General features: G+C 38.3%; 2 protein-coding genes and 1 long non-coding RNA gene across 5 annotated transcripts in view; 2 read left to right on the plus strand and 1 right to left on the minus strand.

The window, feature by feature from the left end:
• Positions 1-3,536, minus strand: LOC113668664 (small ribosomal subunit protein eS4). The gene is made up of 6 exons (XM_089213976.1): positions 3,442-3,536; positions 3,229-3,306; positions 2,496-2,676; positions 1,561-1,658; positions 766-1,012; positions 1-240 (listed from the first exon to the last, which is right to left on the minus strand). The coding sequence occupies exons 1-6, from the start codon at positions 3,442-3,444 to the stop codon at positions 50-52; spliced, it is 798 nt and encodes a 265-aa protein (XP_089070102.1). The 5' UTR covers positions 3,445-3,536; the 3' UTR covers positions 1-49.
• Positions 3,499-25,542, plus strand: part of LOC113668688 (uncharacterized) — a 26,359-nt gene continuing 4,315 nt past the window's right edge. The window contains exons 1-2 of one of the 3 annotated variants that reach the window (XR_016188972.1): positions 3,499-3,570; positions 5,548-5,620. This is a non-coding gene — a long non-coding RNA (uncharacterized LOC113668688). Of the gene's footprint in view, positions 3,571-5,547; positions 5,621-14,784; positions 15,019-20,751; positions 21,048-25,542 lie in introns of those variants that run through there. The other 2 variants (XR_003446022.2, XR_016188973.1) reach the window with 2 other exon arrangements.
• On the plus strand, positions 15,135-19,049 carry LOC113668687 (POU domain, class 3, transcription factor 4). Its single transcript, XM_027184639.2, has one exon. It carries the CDS (start codon positions 17,230-17,232, stop codon positions 18,412-18,414), a length of 1,185 nt encoding a protein of 394 aa, XP_027040440.1. The 5' UTR covers positions 15,135-17,229; the 3' UTR covers positions 18,415-19,049.

A 25,542-nucleotide genomic window follows, 5' to 3' on the forward strand; every position in this document is an offset into this window, starting at 1 on the left:
TAAGATGTTGTAATGGTAGAACTTTTATTTGTGGTCCTTCTGTAACAATTTACATGGAGCTCATTTTGGCCTTCTCCTGCAGTCTTCTGTCTCGCTCCTCAGCAATAGTAAGCCTGACACCCTTGCCCTTGGGCAGGGACACATGTGGCTTGTTGGTCTTGCCAATGATGAAGATGTTACTGATACGCGTGGCAAACTGATGGCCAGTGTTGTCTTTCACGTGGACAATGTCAAATGAACCTGGAAATGATGTACACTTACTAAGCTATTGGTTGAATGACATCAGTTTGAAAGCTTTTTCAGAAGCTAATATCTTGCGCTACTAAACTTAAAGCACTTTCTCAGACTGTTTTTCATTTCTTGATTGTCTATGGTTTTGAAGGCGGTCTGGCCAGGAATGGACCTGAGAGGACCTATAAACCTTGGAGTCTGTTTGAATTCAAGTCCTTTTAATTACACTTAATTGCATTTTAAATGAAACAAAATATTTTCTTGATGAATCCTAACCCAGTAATGAAAAGACTTTTTGCATGTATATCTGTTTGGATCTTTAAAGTTCAATCAACCACTCATTTGAAAACTCCTTGTGAAAGTTCCAAATGATCTAACATAAGATACTCCATCCTATTTTAAAGAGAAAATTCTCTGAGCTAGGCCTAAGATCTCTAGCATAACATGCACATTATGCAGCCCTGTTTACAGAAGATAGGACAGAAAAAAGAATTGTTCTTCTAGTTTCAGTTGCCCAAACTATCAATTTCCTACCTGCATGTCTCTCACGATGAGTAACAATTCCAACTCGGCCCATGTTGCGTCCTCCAACAACCATAGCGAGATTTCCAGTGTCAAACTTGATAAAGTCAATGATCTTACCACTCTTGATTTCAATTACCACAGTGTCATGCAGAGAGATAAGAGGATCAGGATAACGGATGGTACGACCATCATGGGTTACAAGGTAGGGAACACCCTTAGCGCCAGTGGCCACGCGTCGCACTTGACCAAGCTTGTACTGCAAAGTCAAACAAGTAAATCTTAAAAGGAGCAAGCCCAAAGTCATATGTTACTCACCATAACTGACTGCTTTGGACATGTGTAGCATTGAAACACAATCATGTGTAAATTTGTGTCACTTTGTGTCTGGATAGACAAGTGGATAAGTTCAAAGATATAAAATGAAACCTGTCAATATGCAGAGTTGATGGTCAAGTCCTGCACTTCTTTTATCTCCCTTGAGCAAATATCAAATGATAATTTTTTTTCACTCATGTCTATCAGAGTAAGCAGCAACAGTTCAGGTGTACACAAACAACTCCCTGCTAAAGGCTCTATTTTTAGGAAGAGTTCATGGTGGTTGGCATAAATACAAATGATCAAAGAACAACTCAAGCCAAACTACAATTAAAGTTCCCTTTGTTTTTTAAAGAAAAAATCTTGCCAAATCTAAAGCTTGTATTTTATGACAGCTTGTTTCTCGTGCTATTTATAAAATGGAGTATTTCTTATTCAAAGGAGGTTATTAAAAATCCTTGGATAGGCATATGTTATTGTGCAACTCACCTTGGCTTCCTCACCAGTAATGCGGTGAACAGTGAAGCGACCTTTCACATCGTACAACAGGCGGAAATTCTCACCAGTCTTTTCGATGGAGATAACATCTAGATTGTCCAGGGAAAAGAGTATAAGGCATTTATTACTTTGGGAGTTACTCTTCAACATGAAAATCATAACAGTACACTAATTGCCAAAATGAAATTTAGCATTGGCTGATCAACTGATTTTATATCCTTAATTCAGCCATAGTGGATATTTACTCACTCTATGACAGCAAGCATAGCTTAAAAACTATTCAGTACCTTATAATAATAGCACTGGAGGAAAGAGGTAATTTTACCTGGACTTAAGGTAGATCCTTAATTGCTAGTGTAGACAACAGACACAAAAAAACTATATACTAGGAAATGTTTGTTTAAAAGCAAGGGGGGGGGGGGCAGTATTCTCATTATTCAGCTGATAATCTTGGCAAGATCACAAGAGAGTTATCCTGACCAAAAAAATGGCAATATTTACAATCATGTAAAGAAGAAATGAAGAGAACAAATTTCAACCCTCATAACTTCCTCAAATTTAAGTTTTCCATTTCTCCCCAAAATGAAAACATTTCTGAGGTAATGGGTAAAAGGCTTATTGCAAATTTTTTCTCTTGTAAATATATATATATAGAGAGGAGTCTCAGAAAATAAACATTGGAATTGAACCACACCTCAACATTAGGATGTATATTGTCCATACTGTTCTCTATACATTTTCTAAAGTTCTGCTCAGGAGAATTTGATTAACAGTCAAGAGCTTCTTTAGTTCCTGATCATTTCCTTTATGTTTGTGACCTTAATGTTTGATTTAAGGATGATATTGGGAGGAGAAATTAGATGCTCGTCACTCCTAAGGATTAAAGGGTTAAACCTCAGCTAACACAATAAACAAAGACATCTTACCCATAAAGCCAGCTGGGTAGGTGACATCAGTCCTGACTTTCCCATCAACCTTGATCAACCTCTGCTTAAGGATTTTTTTCACCTCATCATATGTGAGGGCATACTTGAGGCGATTCCTCAGAAAAACAATCAATGGCAAACATTCACGCAATTTATGGGGACCAGTGGATGGACGTGGTGCCTACAAAAAAACAAAATAATAATAATGACTGCATTATCTTTCTTGAGAATAGTAATAACACAACTATAAATTCAAACAAAAACAAACACGTTTTGCAATAATTTTTTAAAGCTTTACAAAGTAAGAGAACTAACTGCCCACTGGTTATCTCAATTAATTAATACTATAAGCACAAGCACAAAAATGAACAATTCTGATGGTTGTTTCTGTGCTTTGCTTGCAAACTAAGTATTCTCCCAGTGGAAGAAAAAAGTGTGCGAAAAGATAAGGGAAGCGACACGAGCAACACAATGTACTATTCAAATTCACTCTGAACGTTTAAATAATACTCATAACGATTCCATTCCGAGATCTAATGTTTTGATCTTCTCTCACAACAAGAAGAAGAACAGTTAGATGGAAGGACTTATCTTATCGAAATATATATCAACTTGTTGCTCTGACATTTGTTCTCTATCTTAATTTTGGACAGCCTTAGATAAAAACCTATCTTCTTCAAGACTTCTATATAAGTATGATCCAATATGAAGGTATTTCAAAAGCCATACTTACAAATTTACCAGACAATTTATCAAGCATCCAATGATGCGGTGCATTTAAGCGCTTTAAATGCTTCTTTGGACCCCGAGCCTGGAAAAATAATACACCAGTACAATAGTTTAAGGATTGTTCTTCCCCTTCCAGATACTTTATTCCAAAAATTATGACATGATTGACAACGATTGAATTGGATAGAAGATTTCACGTCAAATTCACGATACAAACCATGATGGCGATGAGAAGGAAAGAGACCACTTCCCAGGATTCTTTGCGATTTGAATCGTCCTACGATACATTAAAGTCAGCGGAGAAAACAAAATGGCGGCTGAAATGAAGATTTATGGAAATTTGTAGGTAAGTATTCAGCCTTTATTTCAATTTATTTATCTAATTTTATGAAGAAGAAGTTGATCCTACAAATGAGAAATGGCAGCTCAGCCGATAATCGTAAATTCGTAAAAATTAATTAATTAATCAATTTATTCATGATTATAACAACTTTATTTATAAGTAATTTGGTATTATCAACTGAGTTGATAACGTAAATTGGCCACCGTTAAGAGTTTCAAAGCTGCCGTATTCGAGTGTTAGCCCTTCGTCAGGGTTCTGCAGAAACTTACCCCGTTTATTGATTATATTTATATTAGGGTTACTGTAAGCTTTCAGGGGTGTCTCCACGTACTCGTTCTTACGCAGACCTTGTAAAGTCACTAATGTAGAATCGGAAGAAATTAATATTGTAAAGATTTGGCTTCATGAAAAATGATGACGTTTGACAACTTGAATAACCTTGTTTGTAGGCAGGGTCAGATAAACTGTACAGTGCCAATTAGATGGAATGAAAAAGTGTGAGAGGCTTTTTTGGTTGCCGACAAACTTTACTTTGAACTCGACACAAATATTTGCAATATTGAAAAAGCCCCACATGCCTTGGCGTGTTAACAGCCAGTTAACATTTTAGCCAAGTTTCGTAAAAATTATGTAAAATCTACATACTTCTATCAAGTGGTACGGAATTTAAGGGAATATATGCTGAAATAAACCCTGATTTTGCATGTCAAAAAGTTTTAAAAGCTTATCACAACTCAATAAAGCAGTTGTGAGGGTGTCATGGTGCTGACCAATGAAACACAAATTTCAGATCCCCAAAGGCTCCAAACAAAATTGTTGCTAAGAAATTTGCAGGAGATCTATTATTCTGCAGTCAAATTGCAATTCATAAATAAGGGGAAAGTGATGTCCAATGGAAAGGATAAAGGGAGTGGAATAGTGCTAAAAAAATGGGGCGCTTACCAGGGAAAGAGCAGAGAAGTTGGGGAACCAACAGTGAAACTTAAGTGGCCAGAGTCAAACTACTGTCAATCCCAAACAAAACAAAATGTGGCAGTGAATTTAAAGGCAAGCTAAAGCAACCATTTCATGATTTTAGATTTTTGTTCAGCAAACTACAGGTAAATGTTTCAGCTGGAGAATGTGTGTAATTTTTTTTTCACAAAATGTGGCCCTTAAAGGTTCGCAGTAACCTTTAAATGATATATAAAAAATGCAAAAGGATGCCAATAGGGGAAGAACTTAATCCTAATTTGAAGCTGACCCCCCCACTAAGAGTAAACTCTAAATAGGGATATACTATAAGATATAACTTAATACTAGTCAAAAATTTGAACACAACTACAAATCTAATGTACTTTAAAATGATCCAGTGTACTCACTGATTTTTACTTCAGATGGCAATGTTAATAATAGTATGAAAAAGTTCCTAGATGCCTATATAGAAGCTTCTTGAATTTATGAACACTTTTTCTCTTAACCCTTTACACCCTAAGATCAGTATTCATATTCTCCATACTGTCCTCTGGACATTAACTAAGGTGCTAACATGGAGAATTTGTCTAACAATCAAGAGTTTCTTAAGTTGGTGGTCATTTCCTTTATTCTCTTGACCTTAATGTTTGATTCAGGGGTGATATTGTAAGGAGAAATTAGATGCTAGTCACTCTTAGGGGTTAAAGGGTTAATGTATGCGGTGCATTTTGGGACAGTTTTTGGGTTCCAGCACACAGAATGGGAGGAGGGAGCGGGGGACTGATCCCATTTCATCTCATTTCATGGATAAATTTTAGAAAAACTCATCGCTTAGATGTACCTTAAACAGTATTTTGTGTGTTCTGAATTTAAGAGGGGAAACTTCAAATCTCACCTTACCTTATTTTTTGGTAAAAAATTCATGCATCTTGTGTTGATTTTGGGCTTAATTACATGCCATTATGAATCCTTTGCCACCCTCACAGAACATTGTAACGTAATATTGTTCCTTTCTGTTTGTGTTAGTGATGCTACCTTCTATAGTGATGCCCTAATTCTGCCACTGGCTGCCTTTATTGAAAAACTACAATATGTCAAGGTAGGCAGGAGCTGTTATATCTACCAAAATTATTTATTTTATTAATGGTTTGTTTCAGATAGCTGTGTTTAGCACATCTTATGGTACATAAAGTAACACAAATTGAATTCAGTAGGTTGCGATATGTGATCTAGGAACTATCCTCACCACTACATTGTAATTTACCAACTGGAAGTCTTAGATTCATGGGATTTAGATATCAAATAGCCTGCAGTGCAGGCATCCTATTAGGGCAAGTTAGCATTAAGAAGCATGTGATGGTTTATTCAAGCAGCCATGTTTGATTTGGATTTGGTTTGATTTGGTGGAGGGTGAAGAAAGGCAAAATATTCGCTCTCCCACTCCACCCCTCTTCTTTTTTTTTTTTTCTTTTTTTACTGTCACTCTTTTCCCAGCCTTCTGCTACCTAGCCAAAATTATGACTACTCTGCAGGCTAGATATCAAACTTCCTGTTCTGTTATACATATATACAGGATATTACATGTTGCGAATGGAAACAAATTTTATCTTTGAGTGTTGATAATCTCTTTCACATGGGTGTGAAAGACACCAAAAAATGCAAGAAAGTAAATTTGTATGCACATTTTTGGAAGTAATTAGCAAATTTAATTGGTATATGATCTGAACTGAGTAGGGGGCTAAATTGAAGCATGGCATGCAGCAGAGCAAAACACCCTTTTAGTGGGTCCAGAACATGTCCCCTTGGAAAAAAAATTGAAATGTAAAACTCTCTAAGAAGTGAGTTCCAGCATATTTGAATAACTTTTCTTAGCCAGACATTGGTTTAAGAATAAGTTTAAAAATACTTATTTTTTGTGTTTTGTCACAATTCAAAAAATAATAAGTGCAAGATTGTCATTAGCCGGCAGGTTTTTGCCAGCTAATGGCTTCCAACGACAACCCTGCTCTTTATAGAAACATGCAAATAATCTTTAGTTTACAACTTGGATACTGGTGGAAAATCTAACATGAAAACAATTTTAAAATATACTTTAAGAGGACCAGATGTAAAGATCCCTTGCAGGTAAACTAAGCTCGAAGAGATGTTTCTTCCACTTCTGACATGAAAATAAGACAAGTCCAAGGCTGAAAATCTGACTCCACTGTTCATTAGTTTTGGCAAGGTTTAAAAGTGATTCAGTTGGGAACTTTAAAGTGGGGCATGCTTATGATACACTATTAGCCAAGTGTATATACCTACTGAAATTTCTTAAGTATTATTCAAGTGCAAGTGCAACTTTCTGTTATTTTAATTGTGTTCACTTTGTCCTTGTGGTTGATTTGTGGCAATGCAGAATTGACCCCCAAATTTTTGTCTGAAGGGTGGGGCTACAGTCCTCCTTGCTATTCCTCCTGCAATAATTGAAGTTTGTATCACTTTGAATTGTTGAGTAGCCAGAGTTGTGCTCGAAATTGATGCCAATTCTGAAGAGTGTCAAAAAAACTTTAATTAGAAGTGTAAAAACACAAAGGTAGAGCCATCAATAATTTATGTTTAAATCCATGGGAGTTAACGACTAATTTTTCACAAACTAAAGGAATTGGAGGGATTGTTCGGAAAGTTGTCTCGTGTGCTTATTCTGCAGTCTCCAAATTAATTTAACTCGCTTTTTTATCATGAGATTCATGAGCAGTTACAACCCTAATACGCTTTTGTATTTAACATCATTTTGTCACGTTTGAATTCTACTTGTTAAACAAAAACTGATTGAGGGCTAATTAAAATAACGTATGTCACAGTTGTTGCATGTTATTTTATGAGACCTGTGATGTTTTTGCACAGAAGTTAACTGCTGTAATTTTTTATTATTATTATTATTTCAAAAATTCGGAGTCATTTTTACAATATGTGGAAGGACGTTTGCAAAACAAACCTCGACTGTGTTAACTTTCTCAGCCCTTTTTTATTTAATTCCACAGCTTGCCATGTACGAACTTGTCATAAAAGTGTATAATAGGTACAGGAAAACGTCGTTTACAATTTTAAGGTTTATTTGCTAATGTAGATGACAAATAATTTTCCAATGTGAAGTTGGGCTTAACACAGGTGAACCACCCAATTCGTTGTGTAGGTTTGAAAGACCTTCGAATGGAAGATAACTCAGTGTATGGCGGTCACGATGAACCCCTCATGCACACCCTAACATCAGTAGGCGTATTCTCCATACTGTTCTCTTTGCGTTCCCAAGGTGCTGACAAGGAGAATTTGTTTAACAATCGAGAGCGTCTTTAGACGGGGATCAAATCCTTTTTTCTCAAGACCTAATTGTATAACTCATGGGTGATGTTATCGGGAGAAATTAGGTGCTAGCGCAGGGTCAAAGTATTTAAGCAACAGAATTTTCCATGCATTTTGGTTTTGAAATGCCGGTAAACTGAAATATTAATACCACGAAACGCAGTGTTTGTTTCCTTTCTGAGCTGTTCAAAACTCCTTTTTTACTGAATCACTTTTTCTTGCTGGATGGTTTTTGAACAGCTCGATGGGGCGAAAAAAAGAGAACAAGTTAAGAGAGAGAATAAACTAAAATTTTGTGCATTCACATTTCATTTAACTTTCTCGAGAGTTTTAGACCAAGATGCGTTGAAAGTACTGTATTCGTGACAGCAAACGTTTTTACATCTCTATAGTATGTCGTACTTTTCAACACGCTCTTAGAATCACTAAACTGAGAACGAATTTAAACCAAACGTAGCTTTCAAAATGCACCCGAATCCAAAACCCGCAGTCTTGGGTGGCCGGTTTACCATAAAATTTGTGGGAATCAAACAAGCACGTCTTTTCATTCGAATGTTTGTTCGATCGATCTTCATGGGGAGTTTTCTTCGCTATCTGTCAATCATTGATTTATAATAGTCCACGAAAAATCACATATGGCAAAAGATCTTTCGACAGAAAACGTTTATCTAGGGAAACAGTCTCGGGTGGCTGTGTACATACAGAAATACTCTGTTTACTCAGGAAAACCGGGGTACAAAGGATATGGAATTTACAGTTTGTTCTTGAATTAAAACGCGTGACTCTGTGCTGTTTTAACCCACTTCCTCTCACACGTCAACGCGATATTTTAATTGAACGCGCTAATAAATGTTCTCTCCACGTGGCTCGATTAGCGAACTGTGAATGCATAAACAGCTGCAGATGACATTCGATTAACCTGAGCTACGTTTAAAACGAAGGCAAACATTCCAAGGCATCAACAAGGGAACTACGGTGTTTGCTTTGATAAAGTGATACTTGAAGCTTTCATCGCTTAACTTGACGTTAAAAACCTGGGTAGCCCAAATCTGTCACCGCATCGAGTGATCTTCTTAAAGGTAATAATTGGCCGCTAAATTGCCTTAATAGAGGCGTGAAATTGAAAATGGTTTGAGGTATTTCCTCTTGTTTGTTCAAGCCTGTCCAGCTTTCATCGGGTTAAAAAACAGTTGTGATAGTTTCTACATGTGAACTTAAGTGTAATGTTTCACGAACGCTGAAACGCAAACCTCACGCTTGGCAGTCCCGTTTTATTTGCAACTTTCTTACTCCAAAACGATGGGTAAAGTTTTAATAACCATGATGAATTGCAAAACCTCACTAATTCTTTGTAACTTTTTGTTCCTTGCGTAATAAAGTCTTCAACCCCAAAGTTTATTGATTTCGGGTTGGTGCGGGTTTCAGAAACGCAAGAGTATTAAAAGAATATTACATAAAAGACACTCCTGTTGTCAGTGTTTGGAGTGCATTGTAAGTCTTGAATTCAGAGTAACAGATTAGCTAACGTTTTTTTCCTTGGAATTAATTCTCGCATAGCGTGAAGTTTGCTAATTTTCGACCTAATTTCGGGAAAATTACGGCAACAGTCTGCCCATAAATCAGACAAATATCTTGATTATTGACGCGTGTTGTGGTTTCATGAAAAATAAGAGTGTTCCGCCTCGTCTTAATGAAGAAGAACACGAAGATTCTATCTGCAATTAACACTATGATCCGCAGATATCAGATAGAAATCTTTGCGCTAGGAGACTGAGAATTTGAAGTGTTTGACAAATGGACAAGCTAACAAATTTTCATTCCTAACCTTTTGCCACGCGAGGCCATTTAGATAAAGAAGAGGGGATATACACAGTTGTTTCATGCTAATGAACTAAAGAACATGCTTTCGTCAACTTGTTCCGCATTTGAGCGGGCTGGTCACGAACGAGGATCGAACGTTGCGCGCAGCACGAACTTGTTTATTAGGCGAGAACTTTTACATCTCTCGCCGATATTGCACCGGTTTACAATTGTTTCAAAGTGAATCCTTGTTTCCAAAAATGCAAACAGTGAATGGTTACTCAGTTGAGGTTTAGGACGCATTTTTCTTTCCTTAAATCAAGAGTTCTCCTTTTTGAGGTGATTCTGCAGCTGTTTTCACTTGTTTTTTTCCCCCAACGACAAGTAATCTTTTCATTAGAAAGGAAACTCCTTGCTAAAAGGCAATTATGTGCGTCGTTAATAGAAGTGCACCAAAATAGAAACATCTGTCCTCTGCAGAGTTCCGTGATCAAAAGTTATAGAGAGAGCATTGACAAACTATGCCTTCACGCTTTGAAATATCAAGTGAACTGTTGTTTGTCGCGCACGATTTTTTCCTTCTGCATTTCTGTTTCAGTATTACTTGACATTGATTAATGGCCACACGCCAGGCTATTAAGTGCTACAGCTTTCTGTTTTGCCCTATGATTGATAGTCGGAAGAGCTCGGTTTTGATCCATTAAGGATCACCGGGAATTAATATATCTTGAACGTGGCTCTCAAGGAATGCCGGCGGCAGTTTGTCTGCGGCAATCAGTGGTGGATCCACAATTAACATTCCTTGCTTGTCTTAGCTGTTATTCATTGAAGCCAAGGCAGGCATCAAGTGAAATGTGTTCTGTGACAAAACGGAAAAAGTGAATTAACTCAAGCTGAAACAAATTTCTTTTGTCCGGTCTATGAATAATCAAACGGAATTGATGACACACCCACAAGAATTATTGATGTAGTGACTTTCAGCTTTACGTCAAGTTAAGGTGTTTTCACACGAGCTCAGAGCGTTGTTGCTATAAATATCAGAGCAAGAAAACGAAATATAATGCAATGGATACGGAGCTAGTCACAAAAGAACTGAAAAATTCGTTCAATCAGCAATTACAGGTGACACGTTAAGAGTGACAACTACATGACATTTTTCAAGTTTACGGTTAGAAAATTTATTGAGGAAAGAATGTTCTCGCTGTGATTAAAGCAATGAATTCTTCGACTGTTATTGTTTGGTTTACTAGTCGAGGTTTGATCGAATTCTGAATCATTATTAAATTGACCTTGTCACTTGAGAAGCGAAAGCGGAGAAAACCACAACGGAATGAGGCAAAGGAAAGTGAGGTCTCCGTGCAAATTTAATCATTAAGTTTCCTCGGTATAAAGTACCTCTCGCCTGCCATAGAGATGGTTGTCACGGAAAGCCGGGAATCCAAGAGTGAAAGTTATATGTCATTCCAATTCAGTTTGTTCCTCCAAAAATACCTTCGACTTGATAGAGACTTCTCAATCTTGGTTGTGTTAGATTGGAAGACATGTAAGAGACATATAATAGGCAAACTATGAAGGGACCAGATTTGCTAAAGATGGAGACGATTGAATCGGATTGCCGGCAAATGGCGATCTTGAAAAATTTAGATTAACCGGCTTCCTTAATCCTTTAAACCCCAAGAGTGACCAGCATCTTATTTCTCCCCACAATAATACCGCTGAGTCATTCATTGAGATCATGAGATTATGTTGATCGCCAACCTAAGAAGCTTTGATGGTTAAACGAATTCTCCTTGTCGGTACCAAAGGTAATGTATAGGGAAGAGTATGGAGAATTTGGATGTTAGGGTGTAAAGGTTAAAGTGTACAAATTGGGACCCATAGTAACTTCGTAATGTAGGCCTCTTTGCCGTCCCTTTTTTTAAGGTCAAGAATAACGGCTTCGCTCCGGGTGCCCTTGGAGAGACAGAACAGGATTCAAGACTGCTCGAAAGCTAGTTGTATTTTTGAGCTTTGTAGTTGCTCTATACGTAGCTTTCAATAATCTCGCTACTGTTCTTAGCCGTTCTCAGTTTTAGAGCAAAACAACGAGATATGCCTAAATTGTATTCGGGTATTAAGGAGAATTGAGGGATGGTTTTGTCTTTTGTAACAGGTGTTTTGATATATTTTCGGCTCCAGAACGAAAAACATATGCACCTGAAAACTTGAGCTTTTTGCGTTGTAAAAAGGATACTCCTAAGTACCGAGCGCAAAAACCGGCAGAGAATTTACCTGACGATAAATCAAAATGGAGCAAGGTAATTCTTTTTTAATGAAGGGAAAAAGACTTACATAGCTGAATTTCGAACGACAGGAAACAACGAAAGAACAAATTTGCTACGACATAATGCTTCCTTGGAAACGGCTGGTAGTATAGTCTCGAAAAAAGTGGTTCATGCCTCATCTAAATGCCCCTTAAAGCTGCGATCCTTAATTGAGCTAGCCTTCGTCAGAAATACGCTCCATTTGGCGTCAATTTTGTCTCTGTAGTTAAAAAAAAGCAGGTTTTTAGGTTAGCTAATTAATGCTAATAAAACTAAATAATTCGAGATAAAGTAAATAACACGCTTTTCCTCTGATATCGTTTCCTGAAAGTTCCTTACAGACCCATGCCATATCATTCAGTTTGTGGTTACAGCAGTAAAAATCGTGGATTAAATTTCACTTTTCATTGTGCTCTCCCTTCATATCAGGGCGTGGAATTCTATACAATAAAGGCTTCCTTATTTGCATAGGATCATTTCTACTCATTTCAGCGCTCAAACATTAATTTTTCTCGGCGTCCTTTGTTTACAGAAGCGAGCGAGCAAATACAGCTTAAGTTAATGATAGTGCGTTTAAATTTGTATCTGCCGATGGTTTTTCTTAATGGCTGCTTGCACGAAAATGTAGATTGGGTTTGTAGTTTGAATTACAATTTACTCCACTTTACACATGCAGCCTTCAATTAATTTTTGGCTGCCGCAAACTGTTTAATGCCCACATTAGTGTAATGAAATATGTATGTTAAATGGAAGCATCAAACGCGAAACATTACCCGGGTGCAATCAAAGATCTATTACGCATCTTTAGCGAGGGCCTGTCAATAAAACGCACATTTTTCAGTGATTCCTGTTTGCACTTGGATGTAGTTCCTGTGTTCCCCCTGTCGTTCAATTTTGTTTTGTTTGCCAAACAACTAACTACCCGTGGCCACCTGTGTAGCAAGTGACAAGTTCTGTTCAGCGAAGCTCACATTCCCCCTTCCATCTTGACAAATCAATGGATACCGCGCGCTGAAAGCAGTGATAGTCTTGTCGTGTCACGGATGCAGTTTAGTTTTTTTCAGGATAAAAAAGACAGAACGCTTTTAGCCCTCGAGATCGAAACCTTAAACGGTACACGTGCCGGTGATGAACTGGCATGATCGCGCGAGGCTATCAATCGAATATTCTTAATCTATGATCTTTCGTTATTAGGCGCGGGCGCACGATTCGAAATTGACACTTGCACGTGTTCTGAAAGAAAAGGTCCGTAATTCAGGGTGTTGTATCTTTCGCGTATGTTATTTCATAGGCCTTGAAGCCTGGAATATTTTTCTCGCCGCTTTGCAAATCAACAGAAGGTGTTTTCCCACTGATTGTCATTCTGAGCAAGTCCCGTTGATAGCGAATGAGGGCCTCTTTTGAGAATGAATTTTTTTTCTGTTCGCGTGCAAATTAAATTTCATTTGCAGCAATTTGGATGTCGTGGTTGACGTCTTCTTGTCTCAAGTCGAGCGATTGGCGGCAGTTTCAGGGTGATTTGCGACAAGCTTTGGAGCCGATAGAAATTCATTAAATCCGATAGATATGAATTTTGCCCATTTATGTTTACCGACTTACTCCAGATGGGGTTCAACAAAGTTTCCAAGTATTACAGCTCGCGCGCAGTATGTGTCCAGCAAGTTTCGGGGTATTTATTCTATTTTTAAAAAAAAATGTTTTTTGACTCTATCTGTTCTAGAAAATTAAAGACTTCTGCTCTCCTTACTATTCAAGGTTTGTCCTCAATTGAGTTCAGTTAATTTGTCTGCGCTCTGTCTTTTTGTTCTTATCTAAAAATGCATTTTATTACTAAGGATGATAAGGAAAAAAAACTTCGAAAATGAGAACTATTAAAACAGAACGGGTATAATTTCAAACGCATAATTTTCCATAAGATTTAAGATGAGCTAGAATTAGCGCAAAATGATTGTGAAGTCCGAATATTATAAAAAAAAAAATCCTCTCGATTAGAATGAAAATAAGATGGAATAAATGAAAATATCCTTGGAAACAAAAGGGCTCCTAACTACAAGATTTTTGTTTTTATCTTAGCTGAACCTTTCGTAAGTCCCTTTCATATCCGCACAATAAAAGTATTCCAAAGAAAAAAATTTGCTCTTCGAATTTTTTTTTTTTTAATCGTGAGTCCAGATAGCGGTACAACAATTTTGAAACATTTCTTTTCTTTTTTCTTTTTTTTTTCAAACAACTCGTAAGTCACAATGGCGGATGCAGGAGCATTCTTTGATATAAAAGATTGTCTTTGCAATCAGTTTCCATTTTTGCCCGCTAAAGACTGCAATTTTAGGTTTTACGGTGCTAAAGTTTCTATCTTGCATAACGGATTAAGTCCAAAGAATTTCAGTTAAGCACCAGATTGAAAATTTTCAATTCCTTATTCAGGTCAGTGAAATAGTCATTCAGTAAAATTAGTTTTCCTTTTTGTTTCAGTTCTCCTGCATATAATCTTGCAACGAAACAAACTACCCCATATCTCTCGTGAACGCCATTAACAAGTGAATGTAAAGTCATAAATTGAGGCCGCGAATTAATAAGACAATTGCAAAACATGTCGATATTGAGTGTTTCCCTAAAACTCTGTCTTAAATCATCTTGTTGTAGAATTCAACATGTCGCTGGTTGGAGGTACCTTCGTTGTGCATATTTTCCTCGGGCAAGTTTTTTTGTGCTCAGTTCTCGACCTCTGTTTAGTCGCATTCGGTGAGCTGCTGATCGACCGAACAAATATAAACTTAAACACTACTCAAGTATTTACGTACAACCATGTATATGTATAGATGCTAATTTCTTTTCGAATGTGAATTGCAAAATATTTCGCTTCCTTCTTGTTATGTATGACCGTGAAACCCGCTTGGGTCGCTATTGTTTGTGCTGGCGTTTAAGCGTGTGGGAAAGTTTACCGGTGAGGTAAAACTCCATCGAGATTTTGCTTTTGGAGTGTGGCTTTAGGGTTTGAACTCAGACAATGAAGGGCTTTCGATGAAAGCGAGAATCTTGGGCGAGATTTGGCGCAGTAAGTACGCGTGTTTTGTATTGGTTTGTTAGCTAAAATGTTAGTTGAATGTTGTGCCTTCTGTTTCGAAAAGCGGGCGCATTTAGAGTTTCGACAAGGATATTTTGTCCCAGGAAGGCTTAACCGAGTGTTTTCGCTTACTGTTTGCAATTTTCGTAGGCTTGGCGATGCTTGCAGTCATGAAATCAAACGATTCATAGGGAAATTCAGTAGCAAGTTTATTCACCGTCTTTGTTTTCACAAGGGCGTTGTGGTAGTTAAGTCTTAATTTGTCCGATAACATTTGTAACTGTAGCTTTTTAATGTCCGACATAACTTTCCATTTCGCGCCCTTGACTTTTGCCAATCTTTTCTTCGAAAGTGCAACGAAACTTGTTCTTTTCTATCAGGGAATTTTGACTTTGTATTGCTTCGAGGCGTCGAAACTGTGAACAACGGAATATTCATTTATGCAACGTGCCGCCAACAATTTGAAAGGTTTAAAACGAAGTTTCTTTGTCTTCGGGGTATCATTTATGGCTTTAGAGAGACTTTTCTTTCACGAGTATAAACACTTTAATTGAAATTATGAATCTTTCTTTGCATCGTTGTAAACAAAACCTCGGTGAATCAGGAGAATTTTCTTGCGAGGCAACGCGCGCGCTAAAGGAATTTTGTCACGTGCGAACGGAACTCAACTTGACGCATTCGCGCAGTTGTGGACAATTCTAATTACAGGTGGTCTCAGAGACATTTCCGATTCTCAGATCCCCAACAGTTCTCTTGTCGAATTTTGTCATCAAAAGACGAGTTCACTCAATTTTCGATTTGAAAGATAACTTTGTTTTCCTTGTGTGTAAGTGCACAATGATGCTTAAGTCTCGCGCCAGTCACGCTGGCGATATTTCTTGTTCAAGGAGTTGTTTTTTTCTCTGCCATGCATAGTAGGTTTCGCTAGTGTTGTGACGTCAAGCTTAAATTAAAACGTGATATTCCCTTGGACTATTTTAGTATCCATCAAGGATGTTAAGGAAAAGCAATTGGTTCTCTTGAGAGCATTTGTCACTCGAAAAGAGCCGCCTGTGAAATATCTAAATAACCAAGAAAGATGCGATCAGGCAAACATCGGTTCTTGCGGCGATGGCTATCACTCAGGAAATCTTTGAAATCCATCCGCACTACAGAGTGATGTCTCAATAGCATTTCACAAGAATAATTTTTTGTTCATTTTCAAGAGGGTGAGATAAAGGTTGCGATAGGGGTAAGCTTACAGTACGCGTGCGTGGAAGCCGCAAAATTCATTCCCATCCCACGCACGCTCTCTTTCATCCGTTGTGCCAATATTTCTTCGTGCTCGAAAATACGTGAATTTTTCATGAGCTGTCTCGAGCAAGGTGCCTTTTTTCGTTGCGCACACAAGTAAAAGGTGCGCGCTGTCGAAAATTTGGGATGGCTTTAGCAGCGAATTTCCTGCCCCTGAAAAACAGCTGGCGATAATATTAGCTTTCTCGTCGCTCGCTAAACGGCCTCTGACGCGATCGAGGCGAAAAAGGCATTTACGGTTAAATAAAACCAACCGCAAACTAAGGTGATGATAGCGCCAACACGTTACGGAAGTGTTAGAATTCTAAGCTGCCTGTTTCGCATAGGGCTAAGAGACATCCTCGCCTCTCGAAAGTCGACTTGATTGTTAAACCCTCTTGAAATTAAGCTGTCAGCAGCGGAATAAAAAACAAAAGCTGAAAGATCTTTGGCACTTTGGATATCAATCTGTCGACGAATTGATGACACCCCTCCGGCTCTCCCGCCCTCCACAACTACATCGGAACAAAAGCCTCTAATATTAGAACACACGCAGGCACATTTCATTGTCCCAGCGTGATTATATTTTGTAAACGCTTTCAACTCATTTGCAATTGTGGTAATGAGGTTTCGAGGCGAACAAAAGAGCGGATTGAGCGGCGATCCAATGAAAAATAACGTCTAGATAACAATTAGCATATTCTTCACGCCGCATTGTAGCTATTGACGACCGAATCGCCCGTGCGCAGTGAACCAATGGCAGGGCGCGCGGTTATGAATCATGATTAATTAAGCAATAATAGAATGTCACTCACCACAGCGCTGTCCAATAAGCTCTCAGAATATCAACAGATCTTTGGACACGTTCATGAGGCTGGCGGCAAAAAAGCCGAGTTTTAGCTGAACGCAAGTTAAACCAAGCTTGTTACAATGGAAGCGCAAACCAACCCTTACTCAAATCAGGTCGGCTCGGCCTCCACGCAGAGTGAAACTCGCGTTATTCAAAATCATCCGACCACCATGGCCTACGTACGAGATGAACACACAGTTGTAAAGTACGAGAATCTTGCTCCGGCTGCGAGCGTAGCTTCGCTGAACGACCAGCGAGTAGGGAATAATCACCTCGCAACACACCAGTGGGTTGTACAAGACCATACTGGAGCCGTTGGTTGGCCAGCGAACACAGTGAGTTTACAAGAAGTTAAACCAATCTTAAGAGAGGATGCTTCGCCTGTTATAACAACAATTGCTGGAGCAACGCTCGTCCATCATCGACCTGGTGGCCACCCTGTAATGCCTTTAGAGCAAGCACGTTGGCCCAGTACTGCGTCGCATGGGGCACACTCGCCTGACCACACGCGTATCCATATCAGCAGCGCGATGCAAGCAGTTCCAACGACTCATCCATCGTACGGCACGATAAACGGAACGGTCCAACTTCAAGGAGCTTTCCCGCAAGCGCCGCAAACAATTCGCGAAAATCCGAACGGCCAAGACGCGCCGCACGGATCTCACCCCGAACTAGAAACACAGGACGACACTCCTACGTCTGATGACTTGGAACAATTTGCGAAAGAATTCAAACAGCGTAGAATCAAGCTTGGTTTTACTCAGGCGGATGTCGGGCTAGCGCTGGGTACACTGTACGGAAATGTTTTCAGTCAAACCACCATTTGCCGTTTCGAGGCTCTGCAGCTGAGTTTTAAGAATATGTGTAAACTCAAGCCCCTGTTAGGCAAATGGCTCGAGGAGGCGGATAACAACAACGGTGCTGCGAGTGGCATCGACAAGCTGGCTACTCAGGGTCGGAAACGTAAGAAGAGAACCTCCATCGAGGTGGCTGTTAAGGGTGCTCTGGAGAATCACTTCTGTAAAAATCCCAAACCGTCTGCGCAAGAGATCGGCACGCTCGCTGAAAACCTCGGACTCGATAAGGAGGTGGTTCGAGTGTGGTTCTGCAACAGGCGTCAAAAGGAAAAGCGAATGACTGCTTCAGTTACTGGCGGAGCCGAAGATCAACACGTCGGGTCTCCTCATGTTTCTTCGCCTCACGTATCGTCTGGTCATGTCTCTTCTCCGCATATTGTTGGTGCGCACATCGCAGGGCCGCAGTAAGACTTCGTGTGTGTTCTGTCACTCTTCGTAAATATATAGTCGCCAAAATGTATTTTTCTATTGCGCGAATGAACAAGGAACTAAACTTACAGACAGGCGTGTTAAGTCGATTAACTCTGACATTTTTGTACGCCGTCTCGAAAGGGAAGCTGAATGTGAAATAGTCTAATTTCAGCTAGCGTAAGCGCTCGGAGAGAATTTCGATTTCAAGTCGGCCGCCTTTCTAAGGATATGCAAAAAGGTATTCTAATATTATGGGCATGATTGTATGTAAATACTTACTTTGAAAGCTAGAGTATTTTGCATTAAGTTTAGAGGAATTCCAGGGAAAAAGTATCTAGGACTAGCAGTTTCTTTTATCACGAACGTTGTGCTGTGTTTAACATTGCTAAAAGGCCCAAGTTAGGGGTTTTTGTTCGAAGGATCATGTGTAAATACTCTCGATGGACGCGTATAATTTGTCTACTCACCAAGAAACCTATATGCTCGTATTCTGGGCTAAAAAATCTTTATTTAGAGTTGTTTTCTGGCAATGTGAACAATATATTTATCGTACTTTTCTATGTTAAACATGCATGCTTTTCCAGCCATCATACTGTACCCTCAGATAAGTTATTAAAACCTTTTCAGTTTAACATGCTTTGTGCTGGTTTGCTTTTTAGGCTTTAGTTATTCAACGTTTTTTGCGCATATTTTTCGCTGTTCTTTTAATTGTCAGGATCAGTATTTCATGGGCTTTTCTTTTCAATCGTTTATTGAGTACTTTCTTTTCTTTTCATTCTCGTTTGAGCGCAATTTGTTTCGACGGAATTCACCAGCGAGGTAAAGTGAGCTGTAGATGCATAGCAAAGAAGTTCATTCATGACTCTGCTGATGTATGCAAATCGAAACAATTTCTTATTTAAATTCTCCCATACATTAAATGCACTATGTTTCTTGAATTTGTAAAGACAGGAATATGCTCGCTCGTGAACGGTTTCTTGCTTTTGAGGCGAACTTGGCGACAACGCAATAAAAAAGCTTGGTTCAGAATGGTTCGTGTCACCGCCCTAGTCAGCCGTAAATTTTAAACACGACTTGCTGCTTTCGTCTGAAATCGAAACAGAATTCAGTATATGCGGATCAGACTTGTATTATTCAGGCTAAGAATGGACTTGATTTCGAACTGAGGAGCAAGGTGTCTACAATTCATTTCCTTCGAGCGTTTTATTCTTGTCAATGTTCGTATAATGTTTGGTTCTGCCGTGTTCAACATGTTTCGTCGCGACGGACATGTTTTGTAATGTCGATTCGGGAACCTGTCGGGCGAATCGCTTTGAATAAGTTTCCACTCTCCGTAAGCACACCACATTTAAATGTTCTCGATAAAAACAAACCATGCTTATTAATTTTACAAGTTTTACAAGTTTAGATAGGAAAAACATATCTGTACGCGATTTGTCTTTATGGCAGTTTTTCCTTTGAACCTTCTCGATGGAATTATGCCCGCCACATGTAAAAAACATTGAATTGTTACAAATATAACAGGCTAAAAATACGGAAGTCTTTTCTAAAATATTCAGAATTTTCGTTTTCCTCTTCATACACATTTATCCCGAGACGTATTTTTTTAACCTTCCTCTCAAATTACAATTTTTTTGCGACTCAAATCTTCGAAGTTGTACTCTCCCGAGTCACAACTCAGCAATAGTTTGTTGTTTATGTTAGTTCAAACAATATCTGACATTTGAAGTATGTTGCATCAGCTCTCGCAGTACGTTAAAAGCAATTGTAATCTGGAACTGTTTTCCATAATTGAGGAATATATTCATGAGTTATAGGCAGTCAAAATCAACGCGTTTTTGTCGGACTTTGGAAAGTGACTTTCAGTTAACGAGCTCGCATGTTGTTAGCCTGACAAATATGGGCAACTGAGTGTTTTCCATCGGGGATGTTGTATGTGTTGTGAATAAAAATTTCTCGTTTAAGATGAATTTGTTCTCTTTATTTCTCAGTACTTAAAGCACACACTCTCTGATCTTCTTTATCTCTATTTCTCTGTAAAAAGCTTGTCTTATCAACGGAAGACGGGGCAAAGAATGCGCTGTAGGACAACTAATTAGCTCGGCAAACAAGGCCGAATCTCCTCGTTCTTACACAGTTTGACGAGGACAACTCGCGAAAAATACTTTCTTCCCTGTTTATCTAGTAGAATTTCTTGGTAGACAAAATAAAAATTCATCTCGACGTTGTTCAACACTGACAAATACTAAAATAACTTTTGAAATGCCAAATGGCGTACGCCTTATGGCGCCATCGTGAAGTGCTCCTGAGAAAAACGGGCGGCCACCTCTGAGTTGCCGCCATTTCAGTTTTGAGCAAAGTAAAGGGTCTCGAGATTGCTGTTTAAGTGTATGCTACGTTGAACGAGGAGATGCACAATCTTTCTTTTGCGCTGCTTCTGTATTATGTTAATAAGATGAATATTTTACTGCGTTAACATATTTATGAATGCGATGTATCATGACTCTTGAGCTAATTCAAGTCGAGGGGATGAACGAACGAATTTGCCTCACGTCGTAGCTTTTCGCGCATTCTTGCCTACGGAAGTTGTATTTCGAGAATTGGGCGATGCCAATATGCAGTTTATGGAGGTAAAACATTCTTCTTTTCACAGAAGTAGTAATCAATTGGTCAAATGGCATTGAAAGCCTCCAATATAACAGACATTCAGCCGATGATTTGATAGCAGTTAGTGAGTTCTCTCTTTATTTTTTTCCTAATCTTAAGTTATTGTGGCTGTATTCGGGCGAAATATTGACCGCCGAGGAAATAAGATGTCAGGGAAACTAAGGCATTTAGAAAATTGCACTCCAAGCTATTTGTTCTAGATCGTGTTGACAGCTCGATAGCTTTAAAGGCTGGGCGTGATGAGTATACACACGTGTAAGCAGCGAAGCCACACATGTTGATCAAAGTCTACTCAAAAGCGATTAAAATTTTCTGCTGAGCGTCGACGCAAAGTGTTTTAAAACGCATTACGAGTAAACATGAGAGATACGTGAGCTCCGAAGCGTTCTTAAAGTCCCATATGTATTTATTGCGAACAAGTTCTTTTCTAAAGCTGTATTGTTGATCGGAATAATTGAGATGTTCGTCGTTCGCCCCTGGGGAAAAATCTCATTTTTTTTATCTTTGTTTTACATCGATAGAATTGAGAAATTTTATTAACCTCGCAGTGTAGCTTTGTACTCGTTAGGATCAGAAATGGGGTGAAACAAATCATTTAAATTATCTCTATTTCGGTTTTAACTGGACTTGAAGTGCAGTTCAAAATGTCTGCTCGGTCGTTTCTTGTATCGCGCATGTCACTGCTGTTAATTACTTTGCACTAGAAAGTCCTTCCGAAATTAAAAATGCAGTCCTTATAGAAAGGCCTGATTAAGTAAGCAAATAGCCTTTTCTTATTCGTGATCCATGTTAGTCTTCTATATCGGCGGAAGCCCATTTTTTTGCGATTATTTATATTCGTGTAAAATTAATTTGTCCGGTGGGCTGTGTGCGTTTCGCGACCTTATGCCAATTTTGCATTCGTTCGTGGTTATCGAGATGAGTCTTGCCAGAGTTCACTTTATTGTTTTTACATATCGAAAGAGAAAACCGTAGAAGTTCACAAAAACAGAGAATTTCCCGAGAATTAATAAGTTAATTTCCTGAAGTCATAAGACCTAAACGGTGAACGATATTTGGGAAAGCGACTTTCGGCTTTGTTTATGGCAATTTCGCTTGCCCCGAAGGCATTTAGGAAGAAGCTTTTATGTCGCAAGACAATAGATTTCCTGCAAAGTCGCTTTTCAAAATGCTTTCTCGAGAGAGATTTTTAATGGTTCTCTACTTTGTTTGAACGAAGCAAAATTACGCTTCCCACTGTGTCTTAAGGAAAGGCAGTTTCTCCGGCTGTACTGGGTATAAAAGAACTTTTCATGGCCTGTGTTGATGCTCGTCAGAATTAAATAGAGTTGTTTTCTTTATTTTTTTTAATAGTGTCTTATAATTTGTCCTAAGAAACAGCAGTAGGTGGTTTCGCTATGCGAAATTCTAGTTTCCCTTCCGCGTGAAATTAAAATAACCGCTGTATAAGGCGAATCGATCCTTTGGACGAAAGCTGGCCGATCAACGATTGCCTCAGATCAGAACATCTGCGCGGAAAAATAATTTGGCTACCGCAACATGATGCTGTTTTCTTCTCGTGCCAAGGAGTGCCAATAATGTTTGCGTCTCCAGCGAACCATACCTTGATAGACAATGGCTTTTAAAGTGTATTTTTGTTGTTTGAGCTGAGTAAATAGCGTGGAACACTGCTCTCAAATTTAATGTAGGTTACGTAAAATTAAGCTGTTGAGCTTATGCTCGGATACGATTTAAAATATCTCTGCTTTCATTGGCGCGCTTCAGGGTGTTAGTCGACTTACGTCGCTGTTATTTAGTAGACAAAAAATTGTAATTGAACATGGAATGAAACATCACGATGCGATGCGAAATAGTATTTATACTTAGCATTAAGGTCGATCTCGGCAAGACTTTCTTCCCAAGCTAAATTGGAGGTTTTCCGGCCGACGAAAGAAGCATGCAAGGTGTTCAACGTATGACTAGCTATATGAAAACAAAGTGCTATTAACATTTGTTTTCTTCTTTGGACGCGGAAAAAAGATTCAATTAAATACAGGGAGCGCGAGGTTGAAACAAAAGCCCTCTAAGTAGCTTGGTCGTTTGTTGAAATGACTTTAAATGCCCTGTTACGTAGATTTTAAGGTCTAAAAAATGAACAAAAACCACCTCGTCAACAGATTCTCCCGTAGCATTGTTCACTGCGTTTTGCCTCTGCTTTTGTTGGTGATTTTGTTTACTCCAAGGAGAGGTTGCTCTTTATTGCTTAATCCAAGGATTTGTTAAGAGTAAAAGAATCTTTTGATAATCACCGAACGCCTCAGCGACTTGTTTGTTCTCTGATTTTTTTTTCCAAATACCTTGCGCATTTTTATTTTGTAATCACCCGTCGTCGAGCTTCGAGGTCTGAATTTTTAAACCCACAGGCCAATTATTCGAAACCCAAGCTTTTATGTAAAATTCGCCGAATTTCCATTGCAGAAGACGTGCGAAATTTGAAAGTTATGACAGAATTTTGATTAAGCTTATTTCAATTTATGTAAGTAAACGCGCTGTGTTTCATTTTGGTTTCGATGAGCGAGTGAATGCACATTTGATAGGACCTCGCTCGTGACGACTGCGACAATTTTTCTTTATAAATTGTAAGTATCCACTAACCATTTTTTGACTTTTTTTCATGTCACAGGTTTTATCAAAAGCTAACTTTCTTTGACCAAACGAATCATTTTGTCCATTTTTTCCACTAAAGGAAGCTTTTTTCTTGTATTTACTGAAACCACTTCGTCACAGTTATACAGTGTTTCGACTTTCCACGTGTCGTCGCAAAATGTAGCGTTAAAACAAATCTCCTGTGAACCTGGTCGACGGAATAAGATCTCGTATTCCTTGATTGAGCAAAATCAACTTTAAAGGTGACTAATGTATTTAAGTTTGTCATTAGTTGCAAGTTTGTATTAAATGTGTAGAACCCAAGCACAACCAGTGAGCGCTATTTTATTGATATATTTTGATTTAATATAGTTTTAGATATTTCCTGAAACATCTCTATGAAATATTCAAAATTTCTAGTTAAGCTTTAGTTAAGCTGTACTTCTCGGAGAAATTTTGTAAAATTATTTAGTGCTTGTTTTGAAGTTTATTGCCGAATGATATATTGAATATTGGCGAGTCACGCGTATGAAATTAAAGAACGTTTTTCTCGCAAACGTGCAGGTGTGTTTGTTTGTTTTTTAGTACGCGAAGTGAAGAGTTAGTCGTTAGAGTTCTACTGTCTACATTATTGTTAAATAGTACATGTTTTTTTTATGTGCTCAGCTGTATGTGCCCATCCCAAATTGATTTCATTTGCTGGAGACTTTCTTTTTACTGAGCCAAAGTTTTGAGGTGCTCTAAAGCGAGTAAAACTTGAATCTTTATGGAAATAAAAATTGCGAAAATAAATACAAGAGAAAAAAAAATATACGCGCGCCTTGTTTACATAATCAACAAGCTTAAAACGAAGTGAAATGGCATATTGCTTACGCAAAAGTAAGAACGTGTTCGTAGATAGCTGTGGTGCGTGTTTATTTAACTTTGTGAAGGCTCGTTTAGGCAAAGGAAAAGTGCGAATATTACATTTAAGAACTTGAATTGTAAAAAGTTTTACTGAGTAATTAAGAACGCTGTCTGTTGGGCGTTAGTTCCTCGGGCTGAACGTTGCATGTTAATAAAAATGATAAAATTGTTATATTGTGCACTTCCTGAGCGAAACAAAGTCATCTCCTAACATAATACGACTATTAAATTATATTTGTCTTCTACGCTAGGAAAATGATCTCTGACTTAAAATTGCTTCTCAGCGTGAAAAGCAAAGCTCGCCACGAGGCAGCAAAAAGTATTCACTAGTAAGGCTGTTTGTGTTTCATTTTTTATTACTTTTTTCTATTAAAACCGTTGTAATTCGGGCACGCTGGCGCGAAAGAACTGAGACATTAGAGTGTCTTTTGTCGTTTCCAACAATGCAAGACACAGGGAAAGCTGAGAATTTTAAAAACTTCGCCTTTGTTATTTGAGAATTGAACGATTTTTTAAGAACTGAAAATATTGTTGAGACTTGTGGAGACTTTTGCTAATTCATATTTTCCGTCCAAGTTTCGGCGATGCACGTTATGTCACTTTTACTTCAAGGAATATCACGTTAATTACGAAAATAAACATTTTTTCGAAGGAATTATATTTATCAGTGTAGAGAATATTATTTCGGTTTTTTTAATTTATTCCTTTATTTTATAAATTCCTGACTACTAGTTCGTGAAATTTTGTTCTTCATCCCTTGGCTCGTTTCCAAACTGATTCGATTTTCATTTTTAACGAGAAGGATGTTTACAAGTTGTTCCTACAGTCACAAAGTAAAGTCCGAATTTATGCAAGTTTTCTCACGGTCAATTAATATAAAATTTCATAGTTGAGAAATTTCTGTGTCTGTCGTTTGTTTTGGTAAAT

This window comes from Pocillopora damicornis, chromosome 8 (assembly GCF_964200805.1).
Source record: "Pocillopora damicornis chromosome 8, jaPocDami1.2, whole genome shotgun sequence".
Lineage (NCBI taxonomy): Eukaryota > Metazoa > Cnidaria > Anthozoa > Scleractinia > Pocilloporidae > Pocillopora > Pocillopora damicornis.

Bases quoted from the DNA above. Each gene is read 5' to 3' on its own strand.
- LOC113668664 (XM_089213976.1), bottom strand. The intron at 1,659-2,495 runs GTAAGATGTCTT...TGGACAATCTAG, and splicing joins CTACCCAGCTGGCTTTATGG to ATGTTATCTCCATCGAAAAG. The intron at 241-765 runs GTAGGAAATTGA...CATCATTTCCAG, and splicing joins TCATCGTGAGAGACATGCAG to GTTCATTTGACATTGTCCAC.
- LOC113668687 (XM_027184639.2), top strand. From the start codon at position 17,230: ATGGAAGCGCAAACCAACCCTTACTCAAATCAGGTCGGCTCGGCCTCC.